This window comes from Salarias fasciatus, chromosome 7, assembly GCF_902148845.1.
Source record: "Salarias fasciatus chromosome 7, fSalaFa1.1, whole genome shotgun sequence".
NCBI classification, from domain to species: Eukaryota; Metazoa; Chordata; class Actinopteri; order Blenniiformes; family Blenniidae; genus Salarias; species Salarias fasciatus.
In genome coordinates this window covers 28,657,819-28,674,746 of record NC_043751.1, presented here as the reverse complement: position 1 = coordinate 28,674,746, position 16,928 = coordinate 28,657,819, and the positions used below count along the sequence as shown (strand labels likewise).

The 16,928-nt window shown below is 41.8% G+C and overlaps 2 protein-coding genes across 3 annotated transcripts; one reads left to right on the top strand and one right to left on the bottom strand.

Moving 5' to 3' along the window:
* The first annotated feature begins 100 nt into the window (after positions 1 to 100).
* On the top strand, positions 101 to 7,036 carry LOC115391451 (mitochondrial glutamate carrier 1-like). Of its 2 annotated transcripts, XM_030095717.1 has the most exons (10): positions 101 to 222; positions 1,291 to 1,644; positions 1,827 to 1,949; positions 2,764 to 2,819; positions 3,061 to 3,151; positions 3,240 to 3,355; positions 3,995 to 4,184; positions 4,576 to 4,748; positions 5,436 to 5,511; positions 5,620 to 7,036. In XM_030095717.1, exons 2-10 carry the CDS (start codon positions 1,625 to 1,627, stop codon positions 5,759 to 5,761), a joined length of 987 nt encoding a protein of 328 aa, XP_029951577.1. In that variant the 5' UTR covers positions 101 to 222; positions 1,291 to 1,624; the 3' UTR covers positions 5,762 to 7,036. The 2 variants fall into 2 exon arrangements, with proteins under 2 accessions (XP_029951577.1, XP_029951578.1); XM_030095718.1 differs by lacking the exons at positions 101 to 222; positions 1,291 to 1,644 and adding an exon at positions 1,699 to 1,718.
* Positions 7,037 to 7,051: 15 nt separating this feature from the next.
* On the bottom strand, positions 7,052 to 11,157 carry LOC115391452 (V-type proton ATPase subunit E 1-like). Its single transcript, XM_030095720.1, has 9 exons — positions 10,978 to 11,157; positions 10,662 to 10,727; positions 10,468 to 10,577; positions 9,461 to 9,527; positions 9,044 to 9,133; positions 8,885 to 8,953; positions 8,681 to 8,775; positions 8,454 to 8,541; positions 7,052 to 7,452 (listed from the first exon to the last, which is right to left on the bottom strand). Exons 1-9 carry the CDS (start codon positions 11,008 to 11,010, stop codon positions 7,390 to 7,392), a joined length of 681 nt encoding a protein of 226 aa, XP_029951580.1. The 5' UTR covers positions 11,011 to 11,157; the 3' UTR covers positions 7,052 to 7,389.
* Between the last annotated feature and the right edge of the window lie 5,771 nt (positions 11,158 to 16,928).

The window sequence follows — 16,928 nt, the reverse complement described above, 5'->3', positions numbered from 1 at the left end:
GTTGTTTTAGTGCAGATCTAAGTTGCTGGGGTTGTGTCTACAGAGAGTCACCGGGAGAGGGAGGGACTTAGGCTGCAGGACAATGCTGGTGTTTGTGCAACGGCCCCTGAGTGGCGGCTGGCTCTCTCAGATCGCTCTCGCTTGGCTACCAGTGCTGCATGCATTGTTGAAGTGAAAGGAAAGTGGACAGCTTGATCCTGCCTGTGGGATGCATCGACAGAGGTAAGACTGCTGTTCCCCACCGCTACGTCTCTGTGATGTGTTAAAAGAAATATTTTTTCTCTAAGCCGCCTCATGAGGCTTGTGCTGTGCGAACTCTTATGTGCAGTTTTGGGGGAAGCCGGAGGTGGCTTTGGGGTGAGACACTCTTCTCTGTGTTTTGGCAGGGTCACTACAGTGTGTCAATGGAGCTGAAAGAGAGTTTCTCAGAAAGGGGCTCAGTGAAAGGCATGTGTAGAATGTGTGGTAGGCTCCAGCATTGGAAAAGACAGAGTTTAGAAACAAAAAAATAAAGACACTTTGATATGAAAGTATCCCTAAGGATACAACGTCCAAATCAAAAAGGACGGACAAGGAAAAAAACTGATTGTTTCAGTTACAGTCAACGGGGAAGACAGGCAAGGACAGAGTGAAGCTTTACAGTGGTAAAAATAGAGACGAGAATGGAGGTGGAGAGATTAAGAGAGAGATTAATTAGGGAGCTGAGGGAAGAGGGAAGTCAGGAAGGGAAAAGGCAGGAAAAGAAAGGACAAAACAGGACATAGTCACGGAAAACAGGAGCTCAATGTTTGTGGACCGTTTCTGGGAAAAATTGCATCATCTTTAATACTTCTTGATACAAACTGCTGTAAGTCCAGAATCAAAGGAAATTCATCAGAGGGTTTTTCATCCCTCTTTCAGTTCTCTTTATCAATTCTTAGTAATTGCTGGATAGAAAATGCATAAAAAGAACACAGATAAGCTCCTAATTTTCAGTTCGGCCCTCCTTGCTAGATCAAATGCTCTTATCCCTTTTAGCTGACAGATTAGAGAGACTCAAGATGTTCCGTGTCAGTGTGGTAGCCCCCGGATATTCTGCTATTCACGTTTATGAATGACTACATCTGGACTTTATGAAAACTTGAGATTCAGTGAAAGGTGTGCCAATCCCTCATCACAAAACAAATCCTCTCACTACGATACCAAAGCTTTGTAAATGTCTGTTGTGCGGAACAAAAAAAGAAAATAAAACAGAGAAGCTCTCACTTGTGTGCTTAATCCAGGCTAACTGCGTGTGTTTTGTGTTTTCAGACAGTGGGAGAGAGATCAGGTTTTGACGTGAAGCACAACAAAGCAGAAAGGCTGGCCACAGGACACAGACCCAACAGCGGTGGTTTTGGCCCCAGCAGAAACCAGGGCGTCCACCCCCGCCGCGCCGGAGAGGAGGCGGGTCGTCTCCACCATATTAGAAGAAGCGGCCGTGAGCTGCATTTGTGGCGTGGGTGGGCAGGTGAGGGCTGAGCCGTGGTGACAACCTGTGGCGTCCAGCCGGCGCGTGGTGGGAGAGAGGAGGACGAGAAAGGTGGGGAGGAGTGGGAGGAGCAGGAGGCGGAGGGCCTGAGCGTGGAGCCCGGACACCAGCAGGATGGGGGAGAAGAAAGTTAGGTGAGTGTCTTCGTCCCGTTTGTTCAGCTGAATCATGAGCAGCTGTGTCGATGTTGGTCTTTCACCTTCTCATTGTGAGTTAAAGCTGCTCTTCATGCGCACAATTTATTGACCTCTTTGTCCACGAATGTGATGTGAATGCGTAAATGGGTCTGTGCGTGTCTATGTTGATCCCTTCGCAGTCTCCCCGCTAAGCTGATTAATGGGGGCGTGGCAGGCCTGGTTGGTGTGACATGTGTATTTCCTATTGACCTGGCCAAGACCCGCCTACAGAACCAGCAGGGCATCCAAGTCTACAAAGGAATGTGAGCGAGACCTCCCTGAGCACAGCTAATATGCTACTGTGATTGATCTGTCATGTATAACAACTTTATATTGACAAACGTCAAGAACAGTTAGAGTAAATACAAAAGTTTTCCAAATACACGAGTCTCCCTGGTTATAGAGAGTCTCTTGGTTAGAGACACTGCCTTACCACAGTTCACATATTTTTCTTCTGAATCAGAGGGTGGTGATCAAAACAAGATTTTACCATACTTGGGTTCATGTGATTTCATGAAAAACTCAGCCGTGGGTGTATGTTTACACGGGCAGCAATAGAAACTGTCCACCATCGAAACCGACTCACTCAAAACCTCACAAAGTTTCAGATTATTCCTCTGAAATACTTTTATATTCTATGAGGGCATTTAGCAACAAAGTTTAGATGATGAGACCTGCGTTCTGTGTCCTTAAAGGACACCATGACTCTCAAGTTGGAACTGCTCACATCTGGTTTGAATCGGTTTTCCTGGATTATTTGGGTGCAGCCAAACAGCTCAGAAGCTTGTGGTTTTTCCACTGCCAGTTTAAAACAGAAAAAAAAAAGAAAACTCTGGAAAACCCAGCCCTTCAAGGCACAGTAACAAGCTTAGGTTTTTTTCCTTTTACACACTGGCCTGTATTTAGTTCATCATAGGAATAACAGGATGATGGTTGCTAACAGAAATGTAGCTTATTGTGATCCAACCCTGTTAGAAGAGTTAAAGTTGAGAGATAAATTTGGTATCATCAATGACATGACTAAATTAGAACTTTTTAAGTAAAAATATTCTGTTTTTTGTATTGCTGTCTTTAAAGGCTTGATTGTCTGGCAAAAACAGTCCGCTCCGAGGGCTATTTTGGATGCTACAGAGGTAATCTTTGCATTTCTAATCTCTGTGAACAGCAACTCTACCACTGCAAATGTAATCTCACCACCTACGCTGTTGTTTTCCTCCCCGTGAGCCTTAAATCTTTTTATCATGATAACTCGTGTCTACTACTATTAGTCAGTGGTGGGGGTGAGCCCTAAGCTGCCGTTTAGGTTAGTTCTATTTGCGGGCCTGGGTGGAAACAGTTGTGTGTCAGTCTCATTAGCCTGTTTGTCCTCCTCAGGTGCAGCAGTGAACCTCACGCTAGTCACACCAGAGAAAGCCATTAAACTCGCAGCCAATGACGTGTTCCGGCAGAAGCTCTCCAAGGATGGGTAATCACATTTTAGCCCTCGCAAAAACAACCAAACAAAAAAAAAAAACCCTGCAGCAGGTTGACTGTGCGTCTGCTCCTGTGTCCAGGCATTTGCCCCTGTGGGGGGAGGTCCTGGCTGGCTGTGGGGCTGGAACTTGTCAGGTAGTCGTCACCACGCCCATGGAGATGCTCAAGATCCAGCTGCAGGATGCAGGAAGACTCGGTGAGTCGTCCGCCGGGATCGATGTGTTGATCACGAAGTTTTTTCTGAATATTTTGTGTAAATCAATATGCAATAGTAACCCGAGAAGGTCATCTAGATGGAGCTCCAGAATTTGCAGCATAGATTAAAAAGGGGGGTCAAACATAAGGCACGAGGGCCAAAACCGGGCAACAAGAAGCTCCAATTCTGCCTGCCACACCACCAAATTGTACAAATTTAAAAGATGACATAGATTTGTGGAAATCTAAATTCTTTAGAGGAGTAATAAGACAACACTGAAAAGTGAGCTGAGACATCAGTGGCACTGCTGCAAAAGATAACGACATAGCATTAGCCTGAAGAGAGCAGGATGAGTTTATAAAAACATGTATATGCAACTATTTTTAGGATATTTCACACCAGAACGTATCAATAAAATTTGTCATATGAGGTAATTGTGAGTTTCTGACATAATTGTTTGGTTTTTCAAAAGAAAAAAAAAATTCTCATGCACACTCAAGGTAGGTTTACATAGTTTACATAAATTATGAAATGAATGAGAAACTCAATATCTGACAGCTAAATTTCCTTTCATAATCAGAAATATTTGCAGGATTCTGTTCATGTAACATTGTGAGACCGCTTGTCTTTCTCCACCAGCTGCACAGAGGCCTGTTCCGGCTCCAGCTCAGGCTGCAGCTCCCGGTCCGGCACCGTCATTGGTGGCTCCGCCCCCTCGAGCCCGGGCGACGCCCCCACAGCGGCCCTCAGCCACAGGCATCACTGTGGAGCTGCTGAAAACTCGCGGCCTGGCTGGCCTCTACAGAGGGGCCGGGGCCACCTTAATGAGGTGGGCGGAAAAAAAAAAGCACACTCACCCACTGTCCTACAACACGAGCCTGAGTTTTTACGTCTTGTTCTGAACTGCTTTGGTCCTTCCATGTAAACAAACAGAAACATACTTTAATTTTTTTCCAGAATTTCATTTTCATTCAATCAGAAAACCATCAGCTCCAGAGCTATTCATGACTGAGCCTGGTCTGTGTTTCTTTAACGAGCTGGATGCAGATTGCATAACATACTGTACATATTGCATTTCCTGACGCCTCTGCTAATCAACGCTGATCAATAGATTCCTGCAGCCATGTCTGGCTTCTGTCCTGCACTGCATCCGGTCGATGTCTCAATCCTAATCTAACCTGTGATGGAAAGTATTCATGATATTGTTTTGCATTTTGCAGAGATGTCCCTTTCTCGATGATTTACTTCCCGCTGTTTGCCAACCTCAACGCGCTGGGCCGGGAGAGCGCCGGCGGCCAGGCGGACGTGCAGGCCCAGGCGCCGTTCTGGCAGTCTTTCATTGCAGGCTGCTCTGCCGGGTCGGTGGCGGCTGTGGCAGTGACGCCGCTGGACGGTGAGTGGACCAACCACACTGAGGAGATGTGAACGACTCCTTCATGCAACTCCAACTCAGACACAGTGTTCTAACGCTTCATTCTGATTCATTCATTCGAGTTTAAGCCAGAAAATGAGTGAAATTTACTACTTATGAGAAAAAGCCAGAAGGAAATTATTCTATATGTAAAATGCACAAGTTGCATGTTTTTCCTTCACTTTTATCTAATAATGTACCCAATAATATCAATATAATACTGTATTACTCAGTATATCTGAATACTACCAAATCAATTTAAGATAATAACATAACATCTGAGTTATACAGGCACAATTATTTCAAAATCAAACAATTCAATTAACTAGAATAGCAAGACATTTTTAAATCAACACATGAAGCACGATATATGAAACATTTACTTTTGGATCCACAAAAGCTTCTTTTACCTCATTGCAGTGTGTTTACTAGTATTTTCATGAAGACAGGTTTTCTGTCTTCCTCATTTGGGCCATTATCACTTTAGTGACCAGAAGTTCAGAATTTCTAAACTAAATCCAACTGTCCAACATATGAAAGTCAATAATTTACCAAAGAGTCAGCAATTTAAGTGTTGAAGTACTTGTGATTAAATTAGAAAGTTAGACTCATTAGTTTCTAAGTGGAAGTGAAGTAATGACTGTGTCTCCTTGTCTTGAACACTCACAGTAATAAAGACCCGCCTGCAGACCTTGCAGAAAGGTGAGGGTGAAGACACATACAGAGGAATCATTGACTGCACAAGGTGAGACCACAGCCCACCACTGAAGCCGTTCCTCCATTCACCAGAGTAAAGAGCTTCGTAACACTTCCTTTTCCTGTGTCTTTGCATTGTTGTGTCTGTGCTTTGCAGGCGCATCATGACGCGGGAGGGCCCATCAGCATTCCTGAAGGGTGCAACGTGTCGCGCTTTAGTCATCGCGCCTCTTTTTGGCATTGCACAGGGTGTCTACTTCCTCGGGGTCGGGGAGATGGTGCTGGGTTTCATGGGATAGCGGCGCTTCTGGCACCGGCGGCAGCGGCTGCATTGCTTCTGTACAGATATTATGCTGCTTTATTCTGCAGTGAGTGAATGAATGAGACAACTGAGTGAGCAGTGAATACAGAGCGAGGGGAAATAATGGGGCCACAATCCACTAACCAAAGGAAGAGCACTGCTCCCAGTTAATGAAGAGGCTCTATTTACTAACATGTGGACCACTGGGTTCACACTAATCATGTTTCTCTAGGTGACAGCAGGGTGCTTTAGGTTAAACAAGGTCCTGTAAATGCGTGTGATTAGTCTGTGGGTATGAGTCCCAAGCTGTCGCGGCGATCCGAGGGTGTTTGTTTCATTCTGCTCAGAGATCGATGCACGTTGTTTGAGGCTACTCAGGAAAACGGCTCCTGATTCGACTGAGCGGGAAACATCTCCGGTCCTCTCTTCATCTCATGCTGCCTGATCGAGTCAATGCTGGGCGTTCTGTCTCCACTCCATGAGCCCATCATTCAGGCTTCTTGACTTCCTTTCCGCCGACGCATCTCTCCCACCACATCTCAGAGGTTTGAGTTGTAATCCTAAATTCTTTCAGTGAACCGGGTGGCGCTGCCTGTCACTGCCTCTAAGGTTAAAGTTAATCTGATGGTAATGCTTTAATCCCTGTATTAGCATGCAATATACCCTAATGCACAGCTCGCTTCCTGCTCAGAGGCTACAGATGAGGCTGTTACTATCTCTCAGACTTCCGTTTCTCCACAGCTTAGCAGGGTTTAGAGAAAAAAAAAAAAACAAAAAAACAAAAAAATAAACTGTGAGATGCCTTGGGATGATTTCACTGCTTTGGAACGGTTTTAGAATATGTTGCTTCAAACTGTGTGCGCACAATAACTAAAACATACGCTATTAAAGCCTTATCACTGCTGATAGTCTCCAAGGCATCAAAACTGTAAGTCTTACATGGATCCGGTGGAACTGTGGAGGTGAAATGTTGTTTTGGTACTTCAGTCCAACGTAGCGAGGACAGATATGTTTGACCCATGAGGGAGCATGGCACTTTGTACTGCCAATTTGTTTTGCCATTACTGGAGCCCACTGGGTGGCACAAAAAAAAAGGAAAGGAAAAAAAAACTTTTTGCTTTTGTTCTTTGTATTTTTTACATTTTTGATGCAAGACACATTTTTATGTGGTTAGCGTTCTAGGCTACTACTTTCTTCTCATTGTAGAGTGAACATAGCCTGAGTAAACTGTTTGTTTACAAGCTGTAAATAAAAAAAAAATATCCAATGCTGATTTTCCTGTGTTGTGTTTTTTTTTTTTTTGGTTTGTTTATTGCTTTAAACACTTGCTCAGCATAATTTTCAACACACACAAACACACTCAGTGTATTTGTTTGTAACAACAAAAGGCATCTTTGGCACAATAAAATGTAACAGTTGACCTGAAACTGTTGAAAACAGAAAAAAAAAAGAAATGCCCCTGAGATATAAAGAAGGCTTCATAAAATGTGAAGAGTGGTAAAAAGGAAAAAAAAAAAAAAAAAAAAGATGTCCATTGTCTCTCATATCCACAAACCCACTGTTGTGATGCCCGACGGTCACCTTAATGTTCCACCCGTGGCGTTTCCCGTCTCTTCGAGTCCAACACTAATCCAGAAACTTGCGGTTGGGGTTGGCGCCGAACAAGCTCACCCTGATTTCAGGCATCATCTGCAAGTGGGAAGGTGAGAACACAAAAAGGTACAAGTACAGTAAACACAGGCAAACATATCAAAGAGCAATTATGCACTCAATGGACTATTTTTTTCCAAGCATACGTAGAAATAACTTGCCTTTTTATTAAATCTCAGATTTATTGGTAGAACATGAAACATTGAGACTCCTGAGGTCCTCAGGAAGAAGAGATTCACTAAAGTGCTCCCAGAATCAGAAAGACCAAGGTGAAGCAGCTTTTAGTTCCAGTGCTCCTGTGGAACAAACTTACTGACACACTCACTTCTTTTAAATCAGGCCTTAAAACTTTATCATTTGCTCAATTTTTTCAGTCAACAATAGATTTAACTTTTTTTTCTTCATCTTTGCCTTACTAAAGCTTTTCCTTTATTTATGCCTTTCTTGAAAGTCCTGTTTTACTGTATTCCCTTTCTTTCCTTGTAAAGCACTGTGAATGGCCTTGTGTCTGAATGCTGCTTTAGAGATCAATTTGCCTTGCCTTCAGTATCTACTGCTTTGTATATAAAAGGATAAAAATGCTCAAAGAAAATTCCTAAACAAGTACATAATTATTTGAAATGAGATTCTGTCTCCTTATTTAATCACGGTTATGCAACGGGACCAATGCCACCAGATATAAATCGAGTAAATAACTGGAAATGCTCTCTCGTTTCTTCTTTTGGCTGTTGCTTTCCGGCGTCTCCACAGAAGATCATGTGCATGTTTGCCTTGGCACGGCCTTAACTTGGTTACCAGCCTTGCTCAGGGACTCACGGCAGAGAACAGTCAGCCGTGAGAATCAAACCAGTAAATAACCAATCACAAGCTCTGCTCAAAGCAAGGCACTCTGGCCTGAGAAAATCATTTCACTCCTCACTTCCAGCTCTACATCATTGATCTCATTATGCTTAAGGAGAGGACGGGAAAAAAAACCCCACGTGGGCTGTACTGCCCTCTACAGGCAAAGAGAAGAAACTGCAGCAGAAATGATGAACTACCTGCTGTGCTATAAGCTCCAGTCTGCTCTCCAAAGTGTTGCAGACCTTGATCTTCCCATTGTCGTTGTACAATTCAACCCCTCCACACCTGTTATAACAAAGGAAGCACAGGATGAACACATAAGAAAAGCAAAGTCAGCTCCAGTTCACCTTTTTTTATATGCTATAATGACAATATATTTGTGACAGAAGAGTAAAAGTTGACGAGAAAGCCCATTAAATCTTACACTCCAGATGGGAGAAAACGTTCCTGGTCAATTTTGACAACGATGTTGCTTTTCACTGCGTCTTTGTAGATGGGAATGCTCTTATCAACTGCAGCCTGCCGGATGATAAAAGCAGTCACGCCAAGCAGTCAGCAATAGAACAAGAAACAGAAGAGGCAGACTTTCCTTGAATAAGCTGTTGGTTCAATCAGAATTCAGCTTCACCTGGACAACGTCTACATCCTGCTGTCGGCACCGGATGGTAACTTTCGGTTCCAGAAGTCGGTAAAATCCCTTCAAAGTAAATTATAAAGCACATTTTTAAAAACATTAAGAAACCAGTCGAGTGTTGAGTGACTTTCTCAACAGCGGAGCGCGTCTCACCTGAAGCACCAGACCCTCTAAAAGCGTAGAGTACTCAGCAGGGTCCTGAGCAACTTCTGCAAGTCTCTGCCGAGCGTCATTTAACAACTCCTGAGACAGAAAACAGAAAGAAAAGTTTAAACATTTGCATGTTTTTCTGTTTGAAGCCATACATTCTGTCTAATGGTTATTCATGCTTGTTTGTGAAACATAAAAGAGAGACAGTTACATGAATAATATTTGTTTTGCCTGAGGAACTATTGCATAAGTAAATGTGGGTTCACTTCTACTGCAGTGGGAGAGAAATGCAACTGAAAAGGAAGAACCTTTAAAGTGTGGCTATGACAAACCAGTGCAATTACCTGATTGTACCTGATGCAATCTAAAATTAAAAGGAGAAAAATTTTAATGCATGAAAATTATGTGCAGCTCTCCAACCTTGATCATGTCATCTCGGGCCTTCAGCACCTTCAGCCTCGCTTGGTTCATTAGGTTGGACATCTGACTGTGAGAAGGGAATTATTTGCATAGGTATTTTGTGCATTTTGTGCTACTTTATCGTAAGAATTTTTTTAATTCATTAGAAATTGAGGAAAAAAAATTATAGATGCAGAATTTCCAACCTCAACTCTGTAAATATTGAGCAATAAAAAGAGTCAATAAAGGTCAACAGTTAAATCCAAAGTATTTAAGCAGACAGAACACTTGATGACAATATATAAATTAAAAATATCCCCATGTCTGAATGTTAGGTGTGACACAATCTTTCCACCTCAGTTCAAAGAGACAACATATTAGGTTTACATTTACAGGTTTACAATTAAACTATAGTCAAGTTCCCATGTAAAATATGTACACTGGCAATAACATCTGTGAAGCCAGAAAGCTTTTCCCACAGGATCAATAGCTCAATTTCATGTGATTTCTATAGCACCAAAAGCAACACAGCCGTTTTAAGAATAAAAACACAAAATTCCACAAGTGTGAGCAGAGGAGGTGGTGGGAAAGAAAAACTCTCTTTAACAGGAAGAAACCTCCAGAGCAAGACCCAGAGGAACAGACTTTCTGCAGAACCAGATGTGGATGTGATGGCTTTCTGCTGTCTCAGTTTGGGTTAACGGACAGAAGCTGAGGGGTTCTGTTTGTTGGACAGTTTGCGATTTATGCTGCTCATTCTGGGAAAATACTATTTTTCTTTCATATGTGTGATTGAATTTCATTGAAAAAAAACAAATCAAAACAAAACAATCTTTATGAAAAAGGGTTAGAGGATAGAGGGAGAGAAAAGGACAGGATGGACAGATAGATTGTGGTGGGGATTCAAACCTTGTTTTGGGTCAGGGGTGGGGATTCTTTGTTCAATTCAGACATAAATCCACTCTCTGTTGAAGTTGCATTTTGTCGTGTGACATGTTTTGCCTCCACCACTAGCAAAAACAACTCACATTTTCTTATGCTGTTCAATCTGCTTCTCCTTCTTCTCGAAGTACTCCATGATCTTGACCCTCTGAGTCTGAACCAGGCGTCCTTTCTCAATGTTGAACTCTTCTTCTGCCTGTAAACAAGTAAAGACCATCAGCCCATCACTAATCAATGAAGGCGGGGTCACGAGACTGGTTGACAGACAGGCTCCAGTTACCTTAGCATGAATCTCTTCCACTTTCTCACTGGCCTCTTGCTCAATGAAGGCCATCATGTGTTTAATCTGTCACAAGAGACAAACAGGAAGGGCTCTGTCAAAACATGTCCCACCACTCTAGTTTATGGTTTCAGGTTATTCACACCCAAATGCACAAAGATGGAAGGTTAGTTTACTGTCGAGCGCTAAAACGTGAAGAAGTAAGAAAACAGCTGGAGGTTTTTGGTCCTTTAGCCAGAGATAAGAAGTGTTGACATGAGGTGAAAAAGTCACAGATACACACAGTCGTGCTAAAAGTGAACTCCGTCTACTTTACCTGTTTCTGTACGTCTGCGTCGGTGAGCGCCATGTCGACTGTTTTAACAACAACAACAGCAACAACAAAAGTCTTCTTTAACCACTCGAAAAGTTCGCAAGATACCCAGAAATACAACCGCTAGAGAAGGAAACGCACACACTTTCGAAAAACACACTTCTGACTTTCTGGTCGAGCTCGTAAGCGGCAGCGCAACTCGGAATTCAACTTCCGGTTGTGACTTTCAAAATAACACACCTGTTTTTTTTTTTTTAAAGAAAAATAATTAAAATGAAAACAAAAAGTGTTTTGTGTAGTTTTGTGTTTTATAGGAACACAGGTGAGTACTAGGTAATTCTGTTTATCACCACTAAGATATTAAGACCATTCTTAAAAAATATGAGGATTTTTTTTCCAGAGCCGGAAACACATTTCAACTTCAAAGTAAAGCCGACACACCTCAGTATATCCAAATGTGTATAACATTTTATTATTTTATTAACAGTCTTAACCATGTGGTAGTGTTAGTCCTTGACTAGGGCCACGTGGTGGAGCAGTGGTTAGCACTCCTGCCTCACAGTGACAATTTCATGGGTTGAAGTACTAATTGGGCCTTTTTGTGAAGCCTTTGCATGTTCTCACGCATGCATAGGTTTCCTCTGGTGACTCCAGTTTCCTTCCAAAATGCAAAACATGCATACGAGATTAACTGGTGACCTTAAATTGCCTATGTGTAAATGCAAGTGTGTGTGTGTGTGTTTGTCCTGTGATTGAGATGTGTCCAGGGTGTGTCCTGCCATCACCCATCATTACCTGGGATTGAACACAATAACACGAATAGAAGATGGAATTCGACTTCTTCTCAATTTTCTCCTCAGACTGAGCAGGTTCTACTGGTATCGGGGCGCTGGCTCAGGTTTTACTGTCAACAAATAATGCCGAGTCACACGTGTGTTTGTTTGGGGTATTTACACTCTGTTTAAAGTCACAACCACCAAGTCATGCTGCTCCGATTCAATCAAATACAGTAAATGATTTATAACCTAGTTCACACTGAAAATTTAAAAGATGTTCTATTATTTTTTTTTTATCTGTAACATAAGAAAAACATAAGAGCAAGCATGATCTGCAAAAAGTAATAATGCTTTTGAGGCGACAATCATTTTTGCATCATGCACAGATCTTACATGACTACTGGTTTTTGAAGTTCCTCTGCAGACCTGCACCGATGTCACCTGGGCCGATGGGCCATGCTGGATTTTCACATTCAACTGTGGCTGCAGAAGGAAAATATATACATATTTATATATTCTGGAGACTTTGAGGAATGTCACACAAAGAAGAAAGTGCAAATGTGGCAGTAACTCATGTATCCAGTATTATTCTAGTGAGCAGCACGTCATCGACATGCTATGTTAAATATTACTGGACTCTGCTGAGTTGAGCTCAGCCTCCATTTGACATTCTTGTGAAACTTTGTACTTTACCTTTTATCTTCAGGACCTCAATAGTGGACTTGCTAATCTCCATTTCCTTCTCAGACAGAGCAGGTCTGGCTGGCATTGGAGTCACTGGCGGGTCCTGCTGGTTCTGATTTCCTGATTGTTGCTGCAGAAGTAAGACAGATACATATTTGTTGATTGGATTATATTGGATATGGATACACTTGAACATAGCCCACATTTTAGATCCATCTCTACTGACTGTGAGCAACATGTGTGTGTTTCTTTATGTGGGACAAGATTTCATTTCATCTTCCACATATTGTTTTGCAGATTATAGTATATTGCATTGAAATGCATTTAGGAAAGCAGTGAAAAGTCATTAGCTTCCATCCAGCAGATGAAGCTCACCTCGCCTGCAGTGTGTCTCAGCTTGGAGATGTTTCAACCCACTGGGTTTGGCCTCTCACTGAGGATGAGGGTCCTGTTGCTCTTCGTCGCAGGAACAGTGATCCTCATTTGGCTTCTGTGATCACCAGAAGTGAAGAAGGTACTTACTCAGATTCCAAGTAGATGGGCAATCAAAATGTGACCAGTACACAAATATTCTGAATCAAGGGGTTGAGGGGTTTGGTGGGCCAAAGCATGAGCCTGGTATGGGCCAAACACTCACCCTGTCAACTCCATGAGGTCCTGCAACAATCAATCAAATCTGAGGCGATCTTGTGCTCCTTTACCATCTTCCCCATCCATCTGAAAATTGATGCATTTGAGGGTGATGAAAAAAAAGCATAGAAAAGGTGAGACGTTTTATTTTCATTTCTCAGTTTCCTTACAACAAAAAGAAGTTCTCAGTAATATGCATTTTATTATACTGTACTTTTCAGTTTCTTGCTCAAAATGAAATAGGATTACAGGGTCTGATTGAAGGCCTTGATTTGTCAGATCAAGGTTTTCTTATTTCCAGCCTTTAAGATAAGCTATGAAAGTTAGAATTTGACATACGGATTCCCTTATAATTGACAGCAAGATTTCCAGTAAATGTCCTGAAAGTAGCTTTGTATTTGAGAAAAATAATGTAATATCAGCCTTGGTGAGTTATTCAGACATATCTTTCCAAGAATCTGATGTTGTAATGCAAAGGTTTTGCCACCAAAGGGCGCTTGAGCTCCATGGTGCAGGAATACCAACAGATCAACCCCATCTTTTTTATCCTGGCATTATCAAATGAAGAAAATTAAATTTAAAAAAAAACACTCATATTCGTTTTTTTTTTTTTTTTTTTTTTTTTAATCAATCTCGTTATTATCACCAGTGTGCTCACACTCCAAATAGCCACTCTTGTTCTTGACTTCTCTTGGTGTGGAAGTGTCTTCACAGCTCCAGCTCAGAATTACACTTCAGCAAACAGGTTTTGGGAACATACAGAGGTGAACAAGTGAGTATAGTGCAAATAAACAGGCACTTGCAACACTCAGTGTCAATGTTCTTCCCTTTACTACTGCCCCAGCAGGAGCAGCAAAGTGGAGATATCACCTACACAGAGAGACTCTGACAGATACTGAGGTCAGTGGTTAGACCCAGGTACTGACCTCCACTGGAGAAAATGAAGCCAATGCAGACATGGAGAAAAACTGTAATTCTGGGGAAAACCAAACTTCCTTTTTTCAAACTCAAACCATATCAGGAAGTCATCCAACAACACGCCGTTGTGGGGAAAAAACTTCATTCATCAATACCATCAATCAAACCAACACCAAGGCTCTCATTGCACTCACCACTGGCTTTATTCACCTTCAGTTAATGAGTGTAGCAGGAAGAGATTTGCTCCAGGCCTGCAGTAATCAACCATCTCTAGAGGGAGAGCTGTCTATAAAGACAGTCCTGTCACTTGTGCTCCCTCCTCTCGGTAGCGGGTAAGAGGTAGAGATCATCTTCCTCCAGAGTTGTCCCAAAGTGACACTTAGGATGAAGAATTCAATGGTTTCAGTGATGTGGAAGGACATGGGGAGCTTGGTGAGCTTGCCTGATGTGTTAAATTGGCCTGTCAGTCTCTCGGGCTCATTTTTAATGCTATTTTGTTACTGAAGAACTGTTAATGTGTTCCATGAACATTCCGGACAGCCTGTTGCTCTGTTTGCTGTTGTGTAGTGGAATAACTTGCCTTTTTTGAGCTTGGATTTTGTGAAATTACTTACTAAATAAATTTGACTTATGATAGATGTTTCTTGGCACATTCAGAGTAATGAGAGAATTTAAGACAGTAGCAAAAGGTGAACATTTCAGGCTACCATATGGGCTTATTCAGGAGCGTATAATGATATTCGCTTGACTGACCCTCTGTGTCGATAGCTGTAATAAAATGACAAGATGTCTGTGAGTAAGCATTGAGTATTATTTAAGGACATTGCTCAGAGACCCTCAGTGGTGACTGTTGGCAGTGGTGGAAGAAGTACTCATTTTTTTTGCTTAAGTAAAAGTACAGATATTGGGGCAAAAAAATACTTAAGTAAAAGTCAAAGTACCCAAGGAATAATTTACTTCAGCAAAAGTACAAAAGTACTTGCTTTAAAATTTACTTTGCAAGTAAAAAGTAAAAGTATTTATTTCGGATGAAAAAATGCAAAAATGTAAAATATTGAACGTGAATTGTGAATGTAGTAAATATTCAAAATAAGAACCAGGCAAAACACTGTCTGCTCAAATTTATTTAGAACAAATCATTGTCAACAAAAGCTTTACAAGCTCAAAAATTGTGAATTATTTACAATTCTGACACAATATTTAACAAGACAGACAATTCTCTTGGCAAGTATTTTACAGGTGTTTGTGGTATAACTTCACAAGAAGTTGATTTTCAAAGTTTTTCGAATGGAGACGTGCTCTTTTAGGAGAGAAGATCAATCCAGCTGTACTGAACAGTCTCTCGCATGCTGCAGATGCAGGTAAAGGTGTGTTTAACTCGAGAGACAGACTGCACACAATGGGGAACGACTTCAAAGCGTTGAATGCTGTGCTTGTGCTGGTTAGGTAGGCATCTTGCTGCTTTGTACTTCCCTGGACGTTGGCCTTCACGGAGCCAAAGAAGTCCTCATCATCTGATGATGGGGAGCTGCTGCCAAACCTTTGTGTTGGTACCTGGTCCAGATGTATCTTGGTGTAATCCAAACCTATACAAAAAACACACATTTGCAATGATTTGGTGACTTAGCATTTTATAATAACTCATATTAAAGAAAGTGGCTGAATGGCAATTGTTTAAAAACATACCTGCTTTCAGCACATCCTCATTACTTGTCCATGATGTTCAGAACTTTGGGAGCAGGATAGCAGCAGCGATCATTTCAGGATCAGCTAATATTTCTGAAAATCTCTGCTCAATCAAAGCCTGCAGTGCGTTGATCAGGGGCTGACACAGCTTTGATGACAGCTGGAGGCGATGAGGCTTCTGGGTAAGAACTGTAATGGTTGGTACCAGCCATCCCACGTGCACATCTGCTTCAGTCTGCAATATGTTGAGATCCTTCGCGGCTGGGGTCATAACTGCAACATATTCAGTCAGGAACGAGAGCTCGATTGGAATAAACCTGCAAGATAGATATTGCAAACAATATTATAGATTAAATTTACTGCTCAAACACATTTCATATTACAAGTACAGTTATTGTACAATGTAAATGAAAAATAGAATTAATAGATTAAATAGAAAAGTAGTAAGTAAGTAATAAATTGTGACTTACATTGGAACTTTGAGGGGAAATTACATTAAACACACAAAGTATACCGTGATCATTTCAGTTGTTTATTATTCGTGAATTATTTATCTCATATCATGACCATTGATTTATCACACTAAACCATTGGCCATTAGTGTACAAATTTAGTTGATCATTAAATGTTTTCTATGATCTGCTTTGACCAATAAATAGGGTTTTAAAAACGAAAACAGAATATTGGACTTATGAAAGACTCAAAACTAAATGTAGAGGAGATCTTTCACCAAATGTGTTTGTTGCATATGTTGCGCTTGTATGTGTTGTGGTCTTTCCTCACTGATTTTGCCCTGTAAAAAAAAAAAAAAGCCGTGTTAAAACTTAATGGTTTTTTTTCTAATATTTCACAATTTTCCTGGTTGGTTTGTGGGCCTGATTTGAGTTTCTTGCGGGCTGAATTTTTGTCCACGGTCCTTATGTTTGACATCGCTGGATCTATGGATGGCACGAGCAGCTGTAGAGGAGAAATCAGAGCAGGGCCTTCCGCGTGCCAAGTGTCAGGTGCGCTTTGTTGCTAGGATACGATACACATAGGAGTTTGTGTGAAAACGCCGCCGCAGTGCCATTCATTACGTTAAGAGCTGCTTTACGACGCGGAGGAGCTGCGCGTGCGTCTTCTCCACCAAAAATGAACGCGTTACTTTGAAGGCTGCGACGGGAAAGGTCTGCCGTGAAACTCTGCAGCTTGTGTAACGTCGCGAGCACACGGTGTACTGTGTGTGCTCTGTGTGTGTGTGTGTGTGTGCTCTGTGTGTGT

What these genes read in the sequence shown, in the direction of transcription:
- LOC115391451 (XM_030095717.1), top strand. Translation starts at nt 1,625, where the DNA reads ATGGGGGAGAAGAAAGTTAG. An exon ending in ATGGGGGAGAAGAAAGTTAG is followed by an intron (nt 1,645 to 1,826) that starts GTGAGTGTCTTC and finishes ATCCCTTCGCAG; the next exon opens with TCTCCCCGCTAAGCTGATTA. An exon ending in GGAATCATTGACTGCACAAG is followed by an intron (nt 5,512 to 5,619) that starts GTGAGACCACAG and finishes TGTGCTTTGCAG; the next exon opens with GCGCATCATGACGCGGGAGG.
- LOC115391452 (XM_030095720.1), bottom strand. Translation starts at nt 11,010, where the DNA reads ATGGCGCTCACCGACGCAGACGTACAGAAACAG. An exon ending in ACGCAGACGTACAGAAACAG is followed by an intron (nt 10,728 to 10,977) that starts GTAAAGTAGACG and finishes CTCTTGTGACAG; the next exon opens with ATTAAACACATGATGGCCTT. An exon ending in CGTTTTCTCCCATCTGGAGT is followed by an intron (nt 8,542 to 8,680) that starts GTAAGATTTAAT and finishes TTGTTATAACAG; the next exon opens with GTGTGGAGGGGTTGAATTGT.